The 20,079-nt window shown below is 39.5% G+C and overlaps 2 protein-coding genes across 11 annotated transcripts in view; one reads left to right on the forward strand and one right to left on the reverse strand.

The window, feature by feature from the left end:
- NSUN6 (NOP2/Sun RNA methyltransferase 6) overlaps nt 1–9,752 on the forward strand; it is a 65,399-nt gene extending 55,647 nt beyond the window's left edge. The window contains exons 9-11 of the mRNA XM_059184011.1: nt 2,773–2,921; nt 7,374–7,499; nt 9,164–9,752. Of these exons, the coding sequence (XP_059039994.1) occupies nt 2,773–2,921; nt 7,374–7,499; nt 9,164–9,376 (488 nt within the window). The 3' untranslated portion in view covers nt 9,377–9,752. The remainder of the gene's footprint in view (nt 1–2,772; nt 2,922–7,373; nt 7,500–9,163) is intronic.
- A 5,158-nt stretch (nt 9,753–14,910) lies between these two features.
- Nucleotides 14,911–20,079, reverse strand: part of CACNB2 (calcium voltage-gated channel auxiliary subunit beta 2) — a 380,480-nt gene continuing 375,311 nt past the window's right edge. For all 10 annotated transcript variants that reach the window (XM_059184005.1, XM_059184000.1, XM_059184002.1 and 7 more), the window contains 4 exons: nt 19,147–19,298; nt 17,465–17,560; nt 16,339–16,524; nt 14,911–15,555 (listed from right to left, as the gene is read on the reverse strand). In XM_059184005.1, the coding sequence (XP_059039988.1) occupies nt 15,058–15,555; nt 16,339–16,524; nt 17,465–17,560; nt 19,147–19,298 (932 nt within the window). In that variant the 3' untranslated portion in view covers nt 14,911–15,057. The remainder of the gene's footprint in view (nt 15,556–16,338; nt 16,525–17,464; nt 17,561–19,146; nt 19,299–20,079) is intronic.

Raw genomic sequence — 20,079 nt, forward strand, 5'->3', positions numbered from 1 at the left:
TTATTTGACCATAAAGTTGAGGTTCCATATCTGGGCTCTCTACTCTGTTCCACTGGTCTACGTGTCTGTTTTTGTGCCAGTACCATGCTGTCTTGGTGATCACAGCTTTGTAGTAAAGCTTGAAATCAGGCAATGTGATGCCCCAGCTTTGTTTTTCTTTTTCAACATTTTCTTATCAATTCGGGATCTCCTCTGGTTCCATACAAATTTTAAGATTGTTTGTTCCAGCTCTTTGAAAAATGCCAGTGGAATTTTGATCGGAATGGCATTGAAAGTATAGATTGCTCTAGGCAGTATAGGCATTTTAACAATGTTTATTCTTCCAATCCATGAGCATGGAATGGTCTTCCATCTTTTTGTTTCTTCTTCCTTTTCTTTCATGAGTGTTCTGTAGTTCTTTGAGTACAGATCCTTTACCTCTTTGGTTAGGTTTATTCCCAGGTATCTTATGGTTCTTGGTGCTATAGTAAATGGTATCAATTCTCGAATTTCCCTTTCTATATTTTCATTGTTGGTGTATAAGAAAGCAACTGATTTCTGTACCTTGATTATGTATCCTGCCTCACTACTGAATGGTGTATGAGTTCTAGTAGTTTGCGGGTGGAGTCTTTTGGGTTTTCCATATAAAGTATCATGTCATCTCCAAAGAGAGCCAGGGTGCAGATATCTTAATCCTAATTCACACAGAGGTATCTTGTGAGCTTGCAGATATTTTTAAGGAATTTTCAGTGCTGGGGGGAAGTAAGACATGATCACCAGGGATTGTATGACTATACAGCCAGGGGCACCTGGGTGGTGTACTCATTTAAGCGTCTGACTCTTGGTTTCCGCTCAGCTTATGATCTCAAGGTCAGGAGATGGAGCCCTGCATTGGGCTTTATGCTCAGCGTGAAGTCGGCTGAAGATTCTCTCTCCCTCTCCCTCTGCCCCTCCCTGCCACATGCTTATACTCTCTGTCTCCCTGTCTCTCAAGTAAATAAATATAAAAACAATACCATACATCCAAAAGATACCAAGTGCAGTAGGAACTCAGAAGGAAGGATTACTTCTTAGAGGGACAATGGAAAAAGCATTTAGGTGAGGAGGTGGCATTTGTTAGGCCTTGAGACTGTAGAGAGCATTTTGACAAATGAAAATAAGTGCAGGGGGCTTCTCAGGGGAATAGAATTAGTAGGAGCATGGAAATAGAGTTCGTGACAGTTTTGGGTAACAAAGTGGTGATGTGGATTTGTTTTTAACATTGACAGATCTGGGGGGAGTACTGAGAAATGTGGTTGGAGAAGAATCTGGATGAGGCCAAATTGTTCATCATTAATGGTCTGTATTTGTTAGTCTCAGGAGTTGATTTTTTGGTTTTATTTTACTTTGTCAGGGAAATGAATAACTTGTTGAGCTGTATATTTGGCCACAGGAATTAAAAAAGTTATATAAGGTATTTCAACAGAGACAATATAGTATAAATAAGTAGTGTAAGGAATCTGTTAAATAGATGTTGAAGAGTTGGAAAAGCAGAAGAGATCACTAAGGTATCTGAGAGCTAATCACGGCAGGAAACAGCTACTACCCTTATATTTCTTATCAATAAGAGAAAGATAACAGGGGCATCAGGGTGGCTCAGTCGATTAAGCATCTGCCTTCGGCCCAGGTCATGATCTCAGGTCCTGGGATCAAGCCCCACAGTGGAAAGTGTGCTTCTCCTTCTGCCCTTCCTCCTGCTTGCGTGTTTGCTCTCTCTTTCAAACAAATAAGTAAAATCTTTTTTAAAAAAAGAGAAAGACAATAATCTTAGTAGGAAAAGGACAAAACAATGTGACCATATAGAGAAGAATACAAATGGCCAATAAAACAACAACAGTAACAATAAAAATAATCCTTTGATGAAGAATTTTGGGAGAATAAGTATAATCATAATGGAAATATCAATTGGTATAGTCTTTCTAGAGCATTTTTTTAGTATGTATCAAAATCCTTAAAAATAACTGTTCACTTTGAGAAGATATTCTGAGACCATAGGTAAGAAGGCAAGGATGGGTTTAGATAGAGATGAGTTAAATTGATGAGCAGTCTTGTCTGCTTGTCTTGCAATTAGAGAAAAGCAGGTTATCTTGGTGTGGTATTCGGAACATTGCTGTGGTTACTGTAGACAGTCAGCTGGCTTCCTCTGAAAGCAGTCAGCAGCAGTGTCTTGCATGCAGTAAAGTAGCATAAACGTATGTATTAGCAGACTGGTTTCATGACTTTCTCTAGTAACACTTAAAATAGCTCAGAAGTTAGTGAAAGTTAGATGAATGCAGAGGGAAACCTGTGCATGATTCGATGCAGGGACATACCGCCTTACTCTAGAGCATAGCCTTGCTGATGGCCCACAAGCAAGGAGAGTGAGGAACCTCAGAACCAGTAGATTTGACTAGAACCTAACGGGTACTCTTCCTTTCTGGGCTGTCTTCAGTAGGGATTGCCCAGAGAAGTGTCAGCCTTCAGGATGACGAGAAGTAATTCCAGATCGTAGCTCTGATAAACTATGGCTCCTGATGCTGGGGATTCAGAGTCTCATTTGATTGGCCTTGATTTGCACTGTGTCAACAGAATAACCCTTAATTATAATAATCACATTTTTACTATTTTGCATATGTTAGAATTAATTTTACCGCTATTTGAAAGGAGAAATTGTTTTTCTTTGTAGTCTAGATTATGATAATTATTTCTATTCCAGGAGCTTCCTATTCTAGATCAGTAGGCAGATAGCAAATATGTTTATAATTCTTTTCATAGGAAAACCTCCATTCTTACCAGACTCTTTTGACCGAATTCTTCTTGATGCACCATGTAGTGGAATGGGACAGAGACCAAACATGGCTTGTTCTTGGACTTTGAAAGAAGTGACATCATATCCACCATTACAGAGAAAACTCTTCACTGTGGTATGTGATGATACTTTGATGTGAAAGAAAGTTGCCCTTCATAGTTGGATGTTTCATTTGAGAGCATTGTTCATTGCAGTATTTTTCATGATAACCAGAATGTAGAAAGAGCCCATCGAGTGATCCATCAATAGGTGAACAGATGAGCAAAATGCAGTGTACACACAGAATGGAATATTATACAACCATACACAGGAATGAAATTCTGCTACAACATGAATGAACTTTGGAAACATTCTGCCAAGTGATAGAAGCCAGACACAGAAAGACAAATATTGTCTGTTTCCATTTATACAAGGTAACTAGATTAGGAACATTCATAGAGACAGTGGAATACAGGTTACCAGGGCTGGAGGGACAGAAGAATGGGGAATTAGTATTTAATGGGTACAGATTTTAAGTTCGAGAAGATGAAAAGTTCTAGAGAGATGAATGGTAGTGATAGTTGCATGACAGTGTGAATGTTTAATGCTACTGAACTAGACGCTTTCAAATGGTTACAATGGCAAATTTTATGTTTATTTTATCAGACGAAAAGACAGAAAAAACCTAGTTTTAAATCCAAGAATCTTTCATTTATGTTGATCATTTTTTTTTTTTAAGATTTTATTTATTTATTTGACAGAGATCAGAAGTAGGCGGAGAGGCAGGCAGAGAGAGAGGAGGAAGCAGGCTCCCTACTGAGCAGAGAGCCTGATGCGGGGCTTGATTCCAGGACCCTGAGATCATGACCTGAGCTGAAGGCAGAGGCTTAACCCACTGAGCCACCCAGGTGCCCCTATGTTGATCATTTCTTTCATTTAAAGGCAGTAGCAAAATTTCACTGAAACATTTAATGAATTCCCAACCTTCTGCTATATCTTAAAGAAGTCAGTGAGCTGTTAATATCATAGTTAAAGAATGGGATGTATAAGAAATGGAATATAAAACAAATTGCTCTTTTTTTATAGGGTTCCTGGATCATCTTAGCATATGAGAGGGGGGAGGTCCAGCGGAGGGAAACACTGATAAAAATGAGAAGAGACTGTTCAGTGTAGGATATAGAAGAATGGTAAAAACTTTGCCAATTGAGCTGGTGTCTAGCACATTTCGGGAGAAGCCCAAATAGAACGTATGAGGATTTCTTTCAGGCTTGAACAAATGATTCCATGGATTTCACAGAATGTAGAGCATTTGACCAAAGATGACTAAATCACTTCCCCTCAGCCCAGCAGTTATAAGTACATAGAGACCCAATAGTGGGTCTCTAAAAGTTGTCTTCGAGTACAGTTTTGCTCATCTGTCTAGTATCTTTTAAACATGAAGGATGCGCTGGTAGTAGATTATTTAACTTTTTCTCTGTACAATTTTAACACATCCTGGAAGCAAAAAAATAGAAGCTTTACTTATAGCTGAAACCCACTTTGACTTGAAAGTAAAATTAGGACACTGTATTATTAAAGATTTATTATTATTATTATTATTTTTAAGAGAGAGACGGAGAGATCAGAGATTGTGGGGAGGAGTAGAGGCAGAAGGAGAAAGAAACTCAAGCAGACTCCAGACAGCACAGAGTCTGACACAGGGCTCAATCCCACAACTCTTGAGATCACAACTTGAGCTGAAACTGAGAGTCAGTCGCTTAACCAACTGCACCAGCCAGGCACCCCAGGATACTATTTTAGAAGACTATGCTTTTGGGGACACCTGGGTGGCTCACTGAGTTAAGCGTTTGCCTTTAGCTCAAGTCATGATCTCAGGGTCCTGGGATTGAGTCCCGCATCAGGCTCCTTTCTTGATGGTGAGCCTGCTTCTCTCCCTGCTTGTGCTCGTGCATGCTCTCTCACAAATTAAATCTTTTTAAAAAATTTTTTTAAAAAGAGTAGGCTTTTTGTTTTTTTTAGGTCCTAGCAGAAAGGAAATTTTAAAAAGTTACTTAGGAGTAGTTGCAGTGATCACAGGGAAGAGGAACAGCTGTGTACAAGGGAGAATTTAGGATGTAGCAGGTTTGCCAGTCTGCACTGAGAGGTGTTAATTGAGAATGTGGACCTTATAATCAGACACGGCTTGTCTGGAGCTGTGCTGCTTCTGCGTAAGTGACTTCAGGTACATTGGTTACCACATATGAGAAGTGGAGACTATGCTACCTAATAGGTTCACCTCATTGGTGATGGTAACCATACCTCATGGTTATAAATAAATTGAGAAAATCCTTGTAAAATGCTTAAAACCATAACTGGCACGAGTACAGTAATGGTTTCAGTTTTTTTTTTTTTTTTTAAAGATTTTATTTATTTATTTGACAGAGAGAAATTACAAGTACACTGAGAGGCAGGCAGAGAGAGAGAGAAGGAAGCAGGCTCCCTGCTGAGCAGAGAGCCTGATGCGGGACTTGATCCCAGGACCCTGAGATCATGACCTGAGCCGAAGGCAGCAGCTTAACCCACTGAGCCACCCAGGTGCCCCTAATGGTTTCAGTTTTGATCAGTCTACTCTAGTTAAGAAAGCACGATATATGCTATATACAATAAGATATATGTAGCATATGATACACTATATCTATATATGATATACTATATGTTATATAGTTTATTACATACTTGTATATACCATATAGTATATATGTGTGTATGTATATATATAATGTATTATGTATATATGTAATAATATACTATGTATAGTATATATTTTAAAGATTTTTCTTTGAAATGTTTTTAAGTGTCTGGGAGTCTGAAAAGATAAACTGTTATTTGGGAAAAACTCATTTTCTTATAATACCTATTTCCTGATTCACTTATTTACTGGACCATTTTTCATGGAGCACCTAAGGATAACATCATTTATGCTATTCTGGGTGCTGTCAATATAGTAGCGAAAAAAATAACAACCTCTGCCTTATTCATGGAGTGTCTATTCTAATTGGGAGGAAAGGAAGCAGACAGCTGAGTAAGTTAGGAAGTCCAGTAGCAGAGCAGTAGCCCCGCGGAGCAGACTAAGGAAGGGAGGCTAGGAGCGCTGGATTGCAATGGTGGCAGTGTTTCCTGGGAGGGTCAGTGCCGGGAAGGTGGCCGAGACACAAAGAGAAGACTGTGAAGAAGCACTTGCAGACAATGAGAAGTTTCCCAGCCTGTGCACTGCTCCTGGGGTGGGAGTGGGCCATGTGTGTTTCGGAACAGCGGAGGCCAGTGTTGCTAAAGCAAAGCGAGCGAGAGGTGTGAGGGGAGGTCAGAAGGGCAGCCAGAGGCCTGCTCTGTGTAGGGCTTGGAAAGCCACTGTAAGGACTTGGGCATCGACTGCGAGTCATAGGTCAGGGCGTTTATAGGGTTTTGAGTGGAGAAGTTTTAAAAACAGTGCTCAGGCAGCTGTATGGAGAAGAGGCTATAGGAGGGCAAACAGGGAAGCAGGTTTTTTTGTTTTTGTTTTTGCCAATTACTTCTTTAATAGATCAGTTTTTGACATAATAACTCACATCAATTTTAAATACTATCACATAAAGCATGGTGGAGAAAAGAAATTTTGTTTCATAATTAGAAAACTCACAATAAAACTTGCCAAGAAAAACAAAAACAAAAACAAGCCATTTTGAAAATAAATACAGTCCATGCCAAAGTAGTATAAAATGAAGCCAGAAGTCTTCAAAAGGAAAAAATTTTTCTTCCCAATATTTTCTCTTTTATGGTTTCTGAAATTGGTGAGACACTCAAATTCAAGGGTTGCTGAGCTGTTCTGATTTGGCTCCTTTGGTATCTGTTTTTTCACCACTACTGTCCTTAGATTTATCTTCTTCCTTAACATCTGCTTTTTTGTCCTCTGTTTCTTTCTTGTCTTCTTCAATTCTAGCTTTCTTTGCTCCTTTTTTATGATCAGCCACATTTCTACGTCCTCCTTCTCCTTCATCCTCAGAATCTGAGAATTCAGATTCTGAAGAGGCTGTAGTAATCCAGGCCAAAAATAGTGGGGCTCAGACTAGGATGATAGCAGTGGAAACAGCCAAATTCTGGATAGATCTTAAAGGAGAACCAGTAGAATTTGCTAATGGATGGGGAGTATGAGGGAAAGAGAGGCATTAAAGACAATACCAGGTTTGGGGCCTGAAACTAGCATATCTCTAATGGGTCTCAGAGGGAAGATAGGTGTTCACTGTCGGATTGGATAGCAGACGTATGAAGAAGGAAGTGCGTACACGAGTACAGAGTTCAGAAAGGACTATGGTTTAAAAAGGTACATGTGTGAGTTTTGGCACCAAAAGGGGTATCTAAAGGAGTGAAACGGAATGATTATGTTCAGGGAAGTCTTGGTTTAAACGGATTATAACTGCTCTGAGAGAGTGAAATGCATCTAGTCTGGAACAGAGAACCAATCTTGGTCATACGGAACATTTATCCCAAACCCTTGAAAGGTATCCTAGCGATCTAAAATCCCGGAAAGTGTCGATCGTGCCTTGCGGTCCAGAGTCTGATCGTGTTTCTTTAGGCCGCTGAGCTGCTGAAGCCGGGGGGCGTGCTGGTCTATAGCACATGCACCATCTCGCTGGCCGAAAACGAAGAACAGGTCGCCTGGGCCCTCCGAACGTTTCCTTACCTTCAGCTTCAGCCCCAGGTAAGAATGATGGCAGTGTTCTTGGTATAATCTGACCACTTACGGAAACTTGAGCTTGGGTTGTTACAGGAAGAACTATGTCAAGCAAAACTTCTGAAACAAGCAGTAAACAAGAGTGCTTCTCTAATGAGATCCGTTGTAGGCTGCCCACAGAGAATTTCCACCTCCCAACCAAGTTTTTCCCTGTTCTCGTTCCTTGCCGTTGTGTGGAAATGCCCCAGAGCTCAGGGGTACTCGTGTTCCGTGCTTCTTTCACCCACGGCTCTTGCTTACGTTACTCAGAACGTTTTTTTCTAAAAAGTCGTTTTCTTTTCCCCTCCCGCTCCTGGATTTGCTGGTATGGAGTATGTTCAACATTTTTGCTCAGGTCACATCAGCAACAAAGAATATTGCTTCTTTATGGCTTCTGACATAAAATATGTAACATTTAAAAAGCTTTCTTATACTTTATTTTACTGGTCTTGGTTTTTGTCAGAAGTATAGTGTGACTACATTTTTAACCCATGATGCTTGAGAGGAAGTTTAAATATGTAATCATGCTCATATTCAGTTGGATTCACTGAACATCTAACTTCAGTACCCTTCTGTACAGAACTCGTTAGCTAATTGGAATATATGAATAAAAAGTAATCCAGAGATGGTTTCTATACTCGGAAAGGAAGGTAATTGCATTGTAGAGGAAAAGAAGACTTCAGAATTCACTTGAATTTTATGTGTGTGTGTACATATACATATATACTTGATATATACCTAAAAGAGATGGAAAATGTCCCCCATGGATTAATAAACAGTAGGTTTTTAAATAATACTTAAGTATTAACCATAAACATTTACAGTGTTGACTTGATTTAGGATTACGGATCTTGAGCAGTTGAGATTCCTACATCTCACTCAGATCCTCATGATTCTGTATTCTAAACTAACTGACACAGCCTTAATTTATCTCCTAATATTCTAGTACATTCAAAAACAACAATAGAAATCTTTAATCATCCAATTAGTTTGGGTCAGAGAAAGTCACCTTTAGGTGCATGTGGAACTCCTGTCAGCTTTGGGGAGTGTGGTAATAAAGCTGAGTTTTCTTTTATTCCTGTTCGTGATAATAATGATCCACTTACGGAGTGACCACTACATGCCAGGCGGACTACCACCTTATTAAATAAAATCTGAGAACCGAGTATTTTATATGTTATACAGATGAGGAAACAAGAGTTAGGTGAAGTTACTTGCTTAAGATCACACAGCGAAAATGTGGCAAAGCCACGGTTTATGAGTATCTGGGGTCATAATAGAAACTCAGTCATCAGGAGACCAGGTATTACTACCCAGAAAAACCGCATGTCCATTCCACAAAGACATTTGTCTCTTTTTGGAATTGGTGGTACTTAGACCTCAGTTTTGTCTTTTATTTATTTATCTATTTTATTTTAAAGATTGTATTCATTTATTTGGGAGAGAAAGGGAGTACACAGCAGAGGGAGAAGTAGAGACTCCCCACGAAGTGTGGGACCTGATCCCAGAACCCTGGGATTACAACCTGAGCTGAAGGCCAACACTCAACCTACTAAGCCACCCATGTGCCCCAGTTTTGTCTTTAGCTTAAATGTATGCGGGCACACTTACTAATGATAGGACGGTCACGTTCTCTCATTTTCTCCACACAGGAACCACAGATTGGAGGAGAAGGAATGATGGGAGCTGGCCTATCATTGGAACAATTGAAACAGCTGCAGCGATTTGATCCATCTGTTGTGCCATTCCGGGACACTGACATTGATTCTCTCAGAGATGCCAGGATAGAAGACATGATTTGGCTGGCAAATAAGGATTGTATAGGTTTTTTTATTGCAAAATTCGTAAAATGCAAAAGCACATAGAAGAACTCTTAGGAATGAAAATTCTGAACATTCACTATATAGTTTTTTTTTTTTCCCCCCGACTGTTGTCAGGCAGAGTTGCTAAGGAAACTGAAAAGGCTGCCAGCTGTTGTACCAGGGACCAAGAGATTTGATCAAGAGACTCTGCTTCATAGAGGAAGTAGTTAGGGGTGGTATATGGTTATATTTTGTATTTTGTAAATAATTTTTTTCTTAAGGATTAGCACAGTATAAAAAAAGGAGATGCCTGCAGATATTTGGAGTGTAGAGTGCATTTTCATTTGGGGCTTTGTGTTTTAATGTGTAAAGAATGCACATCATTTTTAATGTTAAAGTTCGTGATTCTAACAAAAGGAATAAAATGAGCAGTATTTAATTTGGTAGAAATTTTTCTTTGTTCTTGAGTTCCTAAAGTAGTTCCTAAAAATTCAGGGTATGGGAACTATAACGTTTTCCATATGGCCATAACTGAACTGAGCATTTTATCGGAATTTTTCTGCTTACTACGTGATAAATCAAAATTTTTTTTAAAGATTTACGTATTTGAGAAAGAGAGAGAGAAGCCGTGAGCAGGAGGGGCAGAGGGAGAGGGAATCTCAAGAAGACTCCGGGCTGAGCACAAAGCCTGACTGAAACCAAGAGTTGGATGCTGAACCAACTAAGCCACCCGGTACTCCTAAATCAACTCTTTCAAATGGTGTCTAGACCTCTCCTAAATGGTAGTGTGCCTTTACCATGTTTCTTTCTTTCTTTTTTCTTTTTTAATGCTTTTAAACTGAAACCTACAACAAATATTTTCTTCACTCTGTATATTAAAATTATGAGACTATTTCACAATTTGGGTACTTTCATCATCCATTGGAACAGCTTATACAAGTTAATGTGATATGAGTGGGGAGACAGAAAAGAGCAGCTTCTGGTAGCTGGAAACTGGCTTGGCACTTTCAGTTATACCTTGATGGCGTCCTCTTGAACATTCATTCACCAAACATCAACATCCGACAAAGCCAAGTACGAATATAGTAGATCAAGACAAAAAAGACCACTTTATAAGCAAATCTAGAATCCAATAAAACATGAACGTTCCCTTAATTGCAAAAGTAACCAAACATCCCACTGTGAGCAGCCCGTATGTGACTGCTTTTATTAAAATGTAATTATAACCTTAGGCTTGCTTCATCCTACTGCTTTTCAGATAAGATACGTTAAAATACCCAATACCCAGCCTAGTTTAAAGGCTGTCTCTTATAGTATTAAATACATCTAAATGTTTTAACTTCCATTCGGATCACCCCAGAGTTTCTCAGCCTCGGGTATATAAGGTGGACAGTTGGGAACAATCGCCTAATAGTTCCTTTCTGTCCCCCTCCTAGGTTTCTGTTAGGAATTTCTCCTGACTGTTGTGTCCATCAAGATGGCAAGGTCTCTTTGATCAGGTTAAGACCTTTAGCAAGCCTCTTCTCTGAAGCTTTTCTTGAACATCCTCCACTCAGGTTGGCTTAGGCATTTCTATCTTTGCCCACACCCCGAGGACCCACTTCTCCTGCCCTTATCATTAACACACTCACTTTTCTTTCAATAGGCCTCCCCCTTACCGCCGCCTCCCACGTTCGGGGGAAGGGCTTGAAGGCAGGAACCCTGTCTTTTCTGTTCCTGCTTTAGAATAGATCAATACATGCTTATTGAATGAGGGACAAGCTATTTCAGGTTCCATAAGATTCAGTTATGTGCCTGACTTCTTTATATCCCTTATTCTGCCTTTTATCCAGTAGATGTCATTGGACTAAAGAGAAGCACCATTTACCTGTGTAATTCCGTTTCTAGGGCTTCACACATTTCTCCAAACTTTAAGTGTGTTTTTAAAAAAATCCATGTCTTCTCATGCTCTTTGCCAAGCCTTACGTGCTCAGCTGGGATGAAAATCGTAGACAGGGAGCCCAGCAGTAGACGTGTGAACTGTTGGTTAATACTGACAAATAGCGAAATACAAGCAATGCAGGCAAAACAAAAGAACAATATTTGCATATTAAAACAGGAAGACAAGGAATATTGTTAAAAATGTTGGCTTTGACAAAGACCTTTTCAGTGGGTTTAGTTCCTTCAAAAAAATAGGGAAAATTGGAAAATAAAACACATTCAATCTTAAGGGACACAAAGTTAAGACCAAGTAGAATAAAAAGGGAAAAACATCTGGGAAATATGGAAGAAAAGAATATATTCTCTCTTAACGTATTTAAGATTAACAGATATTTCTGTGAAAGAAAAAAAAAAGCAACTTAACAGTGAGTACGTTTTACTTCAAAACCCTGTGCCACATTTTACCTTAAATAGTAAATAGCCAGAATTAAATAACTGGTCTAGAATCATCTAGTTACCCGTTTTCCTTGACTGTATGACTCTTAACATGCCACTACTAAGATGAAAGTTTTCAAGACTAGCAGCATTGAGCAAAGGGGGGGGGTAGGGGTGAGGATTTAAATTGGTCATCAAGAGCGATTTTCATTTTAAAAATGAAGAATAAAAACAAAACTGAATTGCCACACATGGAGAATTAAGGTGGGAGAAAGACTACTCTGCTCCTATCTTAAAAGATCTTTATTACCTGCCATAAACTAGCATTTTATGTGACATAAAGGGAACATCACTAAAGGAAATTCAGGGATCAGCATTGCCCTTAAGAAAAGATGCTCCCACCGTGGGAAGTGTTGTTGAAAATCTGACATATATTCTCAACTATAAGAATCATTCCTAAAATGGCAATTAATACTACTACTAATAAACAGTGCAGAAAGCCAGCTCTTTATTTGTTTTATATGAATGACTTTAAACCAGATTTGTTGAACAGTTCAGTGTAGCTGACAGTGAATGTTTAACAGGAATGCATAGCAGACCATGTTAAAAATGTGGCATTGTCCCAAAGTACAATACGACTAAGACATCCTACATTTAGCAGCACCTTTTTGTAACAGTAACTTAAATGAGCAGTAGAGAAAGAGCATAGGAAAAACTGAAATGGGTTTGACAATAAAACATAGAACTATTAAGAACATTTCCATTTCCAGCATTTTCTAGGTTGACTACAAAGATCATGATTCTACAACTGAGTAGGTTAAGGTTAAGCCTTTGCTGAGTGAAAAGACTAAGTTTACATTCCACAAGTCAGTAAAATCTCCCATTGCCCTTGGGATTATTTCTTCATTTACAGATTCAGTACACACTGTTCACACATATGCCTGCTATACAGTTTTCACGTATAGATGTTCACTGTCAAATCCTACAATATCGTTTTTTGAGGAATACTCTGATTTGGACTAGTATGTTTCACAGTCAAGTGAAAAGAATCCAAAAGTGAAAAGAACTGGAATCTGTTAGCATGACTCTTTGAAAGGGATTCGTGGTAGCAGCAAGAAAGATAAATACCAGTTATACTTCAAGAGTTTTAGATATCCCAAAGTCATGAATTGGGATGAAAGTTTCAGATATATTTTATACAATTAACTTTAACTGGAATATGGTTCCCCAATGATATGAATACTTTACATCAAAAATGCATATATTATGACTATTGTTTTTATATTCAATAAATAAATTTGTCAACAGTACAGAGCTAATTAACAAAAAGATGAATTCTGAGGAAAATGTTCCTTATATTAACTGATAAAACCCTTCAAATGTAACTCATTTTTAAAACTGAGTTTTCTTGCGGAGGAAGGGAAAGAAGGAGTTAAATGTGAAACAGTTTTACTTAGGTCCCAGAATATTTGGCAAGAACCTGGAATAATCCATGCAAAACAAAAATAGATTAACTTCTTTAACAAAATAATTTCATAATGTACAGATCTGAAGTTAGGCCATTATATTATAGCTCGGCATTTTTCAGGGACAAACTTCAGGTGCTGGGTACTTGCACACCTAATACTGTCTTACCTGTCCAGTCGTAACTGGACAAAAAGTACACGTAAGCGATATGGAGAAGGTTGTTTTAGCCTTAGCGTGACAACCACCCTGGGAGCTGCTTACAGTGGTATCACTGGGGCATGGAGAATAGTATCTTTTGGGTTCCCTTTCAGAGCGGATATCTAATGGAGGAAGATAGTCTTACCATTTTGTTCACTTCAAGTCACCTCATTTTGCCCTGATTACTTCTGAAGAGCAGAAACTTTGGTTATAAGAAGCACTTCTAGGTTTTGATTGACAGCGAAAGTGTTGGAGTTGGGGGCAGGGAATGGAATGAAGGGGGAAATTGAAGGGAGATGAACAACAGGAACCATAGGCAAGGTTAGAAAGACGGTGGGAGAAGTTAGAAAAATTTATTTTCCCACGAAATAATTCTACAAGCTGTGTAAACATTTCTTACTAAAACAAATACTCAAACACACAAAGATTGTACATTTCCAGTGAAACACTCACAGTTAAAAGTTGCCTGTATTTTACTCTCTGGGAGCAAAAACAAGGAGCCAGCAGACGAATGCCTTCCTCGTCGCCTTTGGCAGCAAGCTTCCTCACATTCCCTGACTGCTCAACGGATTCTCAAAGCAACAAGTAGCACAATTAAATACAAAGCCAGGTGAGTAGAATTCTAGGTTTCGGTCTCGAGTCTTGAGCACTCAGTTCCATCGCAGTCACTCGTGCACACTTTTACACACTCGTACACACAGACACGCTTGCATACGGAGGTCCGGCTCGTATACTCCAGTGCAGTGACATAAGACACTAGCTACTAAGAATGTGTTTGTCACAGTCAGTGTGAACTGCATGGATTAGAACAACTTTTGGAGTTTGGTTATATTTACCATAATTTATGGTCAAAATTATAAACTTACAAGGATGGTAAAACATTCAGAAATCAAACCTCTTCAAGTCAGGCAATCACACGTATTTACAGTATGTACAGACTTTCTATTAGAATGGGGATAGGTGTCTTGACGATATTACAAATTTCCTGAAGGTGGGCATTTCTAGTCCCTGTAATTCATAAAGCAAATCTGCTGACTTGGCATTAAGACTCTAAAATAGTGTGATCAAACTGAGATATATATATATATATATATTATATATATATTATATATATAATTATCATAAGAAGGTGTTTGCAGAAATAACATTTACAAACTATACAGTACACAGTACTAGTACATAGAAAATAGATTCTAACTTTATGATCCCCTTTGTGTAAGGCAAGACTGAATCTGTCCCCAAATTTAGTCAGCCAGAGGTACAAGCAAGAAACAGTGGTCCATGGTTAAATGAATATGCAAATCAGGTGCCTACATATTAAAAATCTGGAGAATCAAGAAATTCCACTTTTCACCTGGGCCAATTCTGGCTTGCTGGATACATTAACTACATTTTTGAAAACATCAACTATGTTTCTTAAAATACTAATGCCACCTGGATGGCAACAGATTTTGTTCAAGTGGCAGCGATCCCAAACAGTTTTTGAGAAGTCCAGTATGCAACCGGAGGACTGCAGCCATACCAGGCGAATTTATAGAGCACTTACAAAAGAAAAAAAAAGGTATATTAATACTCTCTATCATGCTATTGCTATTCGAGCAACAGCAATACAAAGTATACAGGACAGATCACATATGACTGCAATGTAGACCCCAAAGATTGAGTCTGAGGGTGGGGGTATACAAGACTTTAAAAAAAAAAAACGAAACGTAAAAGGGCCCAAGTCACTGGCGGATGTAAACATCCCTGTTCCACTCCCCAGCCTCGTTCCGTTTTTTCGAGAGGCCTTCTCCGTCCTTGTCACAATAGCGATCCTTGGATTTGTGCCGGCTCCGTTGTTTGTTGCACTCGTTGTGGTCCTGCTCTCGATCCAGGTCCCTGGAACGGTGCCGAGACTCCCTGTGTCTGTGCTCACTGCTCCCGTGGGGCTCCTCTCGGTGGTTATGGTCACGGTGGGGGGCATAGTGGTCCACGTGTTCGTGGGAGTAATCTTCCTTCGGCTCCACATAGGCAGAGTCTCTACTCTCCTGGGTTTCTGAGTCAAATGTCTCCTGCCTGGAGAGGCCTCGGCTCGTCCCACTGCGGTGGCTGTGATGCTGGGCGGAGGAGGAGGAGGAACGGTGCTGGGGTTTCTTGACGGGCTCCGGGCAGGGTTCTTCTTCAGGCTGGGAGGCAGAGCGGGCGGGAGCGGAGCGCTCAGTCCTCTGATCCCCTTGGGAACCCTGGTGGGAAAGGGAGCCAACACGGGCATCAGCCGAGGTCACCGTGTAAAGAACTAATATGTCACAAGAGCAAGGCTGCCCTTTCAAGGGTTTATTCCCTGGGGACTTTCTAAAATGAAATCTAAGCTTGCTCAGTTACTTAATTCTTTTGATAACATCCAGTGGCATTTACAAGGCTTGTACTACGTTATATCAGACTTTCTTTTCCTTAATGGGTAAGTGAAGGGGGGACAGCATCCTTTTATATGTTCTCCTGATGTTCAAATCAGATACAGGTACCTAAAATTTCTTTACACACCAGAGTACATTTCACTACCTCTACTTGAAGACCTGTGGGAAGGTTAAAAATGCTTAAGATGTTGGGGAAGAAATAAAATGTCTGATACTCACATACCATTTAGTATGAGGCAAGTACTGTCCTAAGACAGTCCTCGGTGTTAATTCAGTATTGTGGCAGCAGCCCTGCGACACCAGTTGCCATTAGTCTTCCTGAGGCCAGGGACAGGTAAGCTACTTCTCCAACCTTACACACCCGGTAAGAGTTGGAGCAGGAATTGGAGCCCAGGCAGTCTGATTCCATGGCTGTGTGCTGCCAGTGTAGAAGAATGCTATCCTTGTCTTACAGGACATGGGGCTGAGGAGTTTCTGTATGTTTGCGGTATAGTGTTGACACGGTTTTTCTTACAGGTACACAACTTGCCCTGAAAGGTAACTGGGCTTGGATCCCGGCCAGATGACCCAAGGCAGCCTAGTTTCTAGGGCTTAAGAAAGAGCCCCTCTTACCTGTGAATTAGAGGCTTGAGTGGGACTACTGGGCAGAGCTGAAGTGGCTAAAGTACGACTAAGGAGCGGGTTGGGGAGATGGCTGCTGGGAGGGTGGGTGGCCTTCCAGTAGGCCTCCAGATAGTCGGCAAGGTGCTCACAAGCATCCTCGAGCTGGTTCTCGTCCAGGATCACATCAAACAGCTCCTGCAGAGGCAGACGTTGCCGATGACACACTCGCACCGGCCGGGCACTCCCCAAAGGAAGGGGCCGCACCCCTTTGTATTTGCACGGGTGCTCCTGCTCTCTCCTTTTCAAATCGTCTAAATGTCCTGTTGAGTCAGATTGTGTCTCTCTGCCTCAGATCAGTGCTCACAACTCTGGCTGTTTAACCTGTAGCGATTCTCAGTGTAATGACCGTTGTTTAGACATGATAGAAAAGAGGTAGAGAAATAAAAATATAATCTGGACAGTACAGAAAGAGGCCTGGTTTTGACATAGAGACTATGAAAAACTTAATCATGGAAATTGCTGAGGCAAGATTAGGACAGGAAATTTGGCAGACAAAAGCTGAAATCACTGATGATTTGACAGGGCCCAAACTTCAAAATATGCCCAGTGATAAACAATATAATTCTTAGAGCTTCTGCTATACCGCATATCAAAATGAAAACCTAGAGGTGTCTGTTAGTCTCAAACCATGATATGTAAAAAGCAGGGATCAAGAGGGGAATTTGTTCAGGTGTCAGAAGCTGCGTAACTGTTTAGAAAAAAAAATTTTTTAACATGGTCTCAAATCAATTTCTCAATTATTAAGAAAGCTATTAAGAGTTATTAGAAGTGAATAACAAAGCCCAAACAGATCCACTTTATAAACCACATTTTGAAACCATAATCTCATTTCATTTAAGATACGAATTAGGTATTAACAAAGCAAGGTCACCACCAAATGCCATAATCTAGACGAGTGCTTATGGGAGGTGGTCAGACAGTTCACTTCTTGGGAATGAAGACCATGGCCAAGTGGGGGGAATTCTCGCCCCCGACACCTGTTTTCCTGTCCGGTTATTGGCCGGTTGTGCTTTCTAAATATAAAACCAGGGCTAATGTCTTCAGGTGGATTTTACCGTGTATGGAGACGACTTACTGGAGGGCACTGAGCCAGTTTATCAGCTGCGACCATCTGGACATTGAGGTGTTTAGCTTGAGATTTCCCTCGAGATTTTATTAACCTTTGTAAAACCTGTGCAAGATAAGAGTTAACAGAAGAATATCTGCATTCAGGTAAAGAACAAGGTTTGTTACTCACTCCAGGGCCTTTTTATGTATAGCACAAATGGTTTATAATAGATTGAGCCATAAAACATGTAAGTTAGCTGCAAAATTAACAAGTTAACAGATATCTCAGTTGCAGACTTTAAAAAGATAGCTAGCTTGGAGCTTACTCTCTTTTTCAAAGCTTGCAGTTACCAATCTTCTTGTCTCATGACTCCTTTATGTTTAAAAGAAAATTGAGAAGCCCAAGAGTTTTTGTTTATGTGAAGTATAATGTTTACCACAGTAGAAACTACAACTGAACACATTGTTAAATATTCATTTAAAAATGAATGATAAGCTGGTTATATTTTAACAAATTACTTATTTTTTAAAAAACTACATTTTTAATCAGTTTCTCTAATTGCTTCTTAACCTGCTACAGAGTCTTATTTTGGTTGAGATAATGTGACGAAATCCATCCCTCTACAGCTAGGTAATTCAGAAAAGGAAGAGTATTTTAGTAGCCTTTTCAGGAATTGTGACAGTGTTCTTTGATGTTACACTAAACAAGTGGCAGTTTCTTAAGACTAGTTGCATGTGAAAGCTTAAACTGTATCAGTGAACTTTTCTGACTGTTAAAGTACATTCCATTGGTTTATCTTGAAATACGAATGGATCTTTTACTGTGCATGATTTGTAACATTTCATTGATCATTTGGAAAATAATGGTTCAGATTCTTCAGATCTTTCAAATGCTGACACACTTCTTAAACAGTATCAAAATGTATTTGCTATTACCAATGATCACATCAGAAAAGGCTATCTTTTGAGAAGCTGCTAAGCTCAGATACAAATTTTCTTTCAATTTTTGTTTGAAAGCTCCAGTTTTATCACTGGTGACAAATGGGAAAATATCTACCAAAAAACCAAGTCTTATAGTATGTCAGTTGTTCACTCAAATAAAAATGGTGTTCTGTGAAAAAAGAGGCTGCTTGAGTTTATAACTTGAATAGTCACTATGTGTCCTCAAGATGACTGATAAAGTGTTTCAGCTATTCAAGTTTCATTACACAGAATATTGAAAAGCCTTGTATTTAAGAGTCAAAAGTTATAACATTAATAAATGTTACTACTTTGTCAAGACATACTTAACTGAAACTGGGTGGTGGTAGGTTTTTTTGGACCGGGCGCACCGTCTGTTACCAGTCCCCATTCATGAACACTAGCACTTTTACCCACCACTGCTTTTGCACCCTCAGTGCAAATGTCAAAACAGTGAAAAAGGAGAACCATGTCTTAGTATCATGAAAATAATTTCGACCTCCTGGACTCTCTTGAAGTTTCTCAGAACCTTCCTCCAGGACACCGAGGACCACATTTTGGGAATTGGTGTTCTAAGCCATGAAACTAATAACCATGCTTTGCTTACATGAATCTTAAAAACTCTTGACTACCCTGTCTCTTCAAACTCTTCATGATGGGTAGAGCTATAACTTACCGCAATTGTAAAGCAGAACATAAACAACTGTAATGAAGTTGGATTAGAGAGCAAATAAGAACAAGCCCGCTTACCTTAGGAGAAGAAATCTTTACGTAGACTATAATAGGGGCCAAAGAAGTTTTACTGAGTTGAGCTGGATGATTAATGGTATCCGCATCAAGGACTACCAGTTGCAGTGTTCTTGCAAGTTCAAAAATCCTTTCGATTTCACTCTGAACTTCCGCTGTAGAGGGTTAATAAGCAGAGTTCAATTACTGAAAGTATTTTTAAACCAAATTGAAATAAAAATGGTACACTGTTTCTTAAACAGGAAGGGAAGTAGGGCAGCCAATAGGTTAAGGTTTGCAGGCAATCGAGGTGATAAAAGGTATCCTTTGGAAAGAGCTCTCTCTCCACAGAACCTTTAGTATTGAGGGAATTCTTCTCTCAACCAGCTATAAATTTGCTTCCAGTACAACATTCTTTGTGCTATAAAACTTCACTCTGTGAAATCATTTCATAAAGATGTTGTAAAATAGAAACTTAAGGATATCTTTAACTTGTCTGTTTCTGACCACGTTACCATAGCAACTCTCACATTTCTTTTCACTGTATCAGCTTGATCTGTGTTTATATTGTCACCTATTGGTCTACTTTCTCTATATGGTATTCTAGATTTATTAACAAGCTGAAATCCAACATAAAATGGGAGAGACGTTAATAGTATCTATAACAAACTTGGCCAAAAGCACACTTCTCATAAGTTTTTGCCAACAGATGAGTGGTCCTGCAGTATTCGTATTTTAAAAGGGGAGTTATCCATTAGAGGCAGCACTACAGAAATCCAAACTCTAAGATTCATAGAAAAACTTAACTAAAAATTGCTTGAACACCAAGAAAAGTTCAGTCTGTCTACTCCACGATCCCTCCAGAATACAAAACAGGACTGTCCAACAGAATGTTCTGTGATGGTGGAAATAGTCTGTGTCAATGCCATCCAGTATGATAGCTGCTCGGTGGCTGCT

The sequence above is a fragment of the Mustela lutreola genome, chromosome 8 (genome assembly GCF_030435805.1).
Source record: "Mustela lutreola isolate mMusLut2 chromosome 8, mMusLut2.pri, whole genome shotgun sequence".
NCBI classification, from domain to species: Eukaryota; Metazoa; Chordata; class Mammalia; order Carnivora; family Mustelidae; genus Mustela; species Mustela lutreola.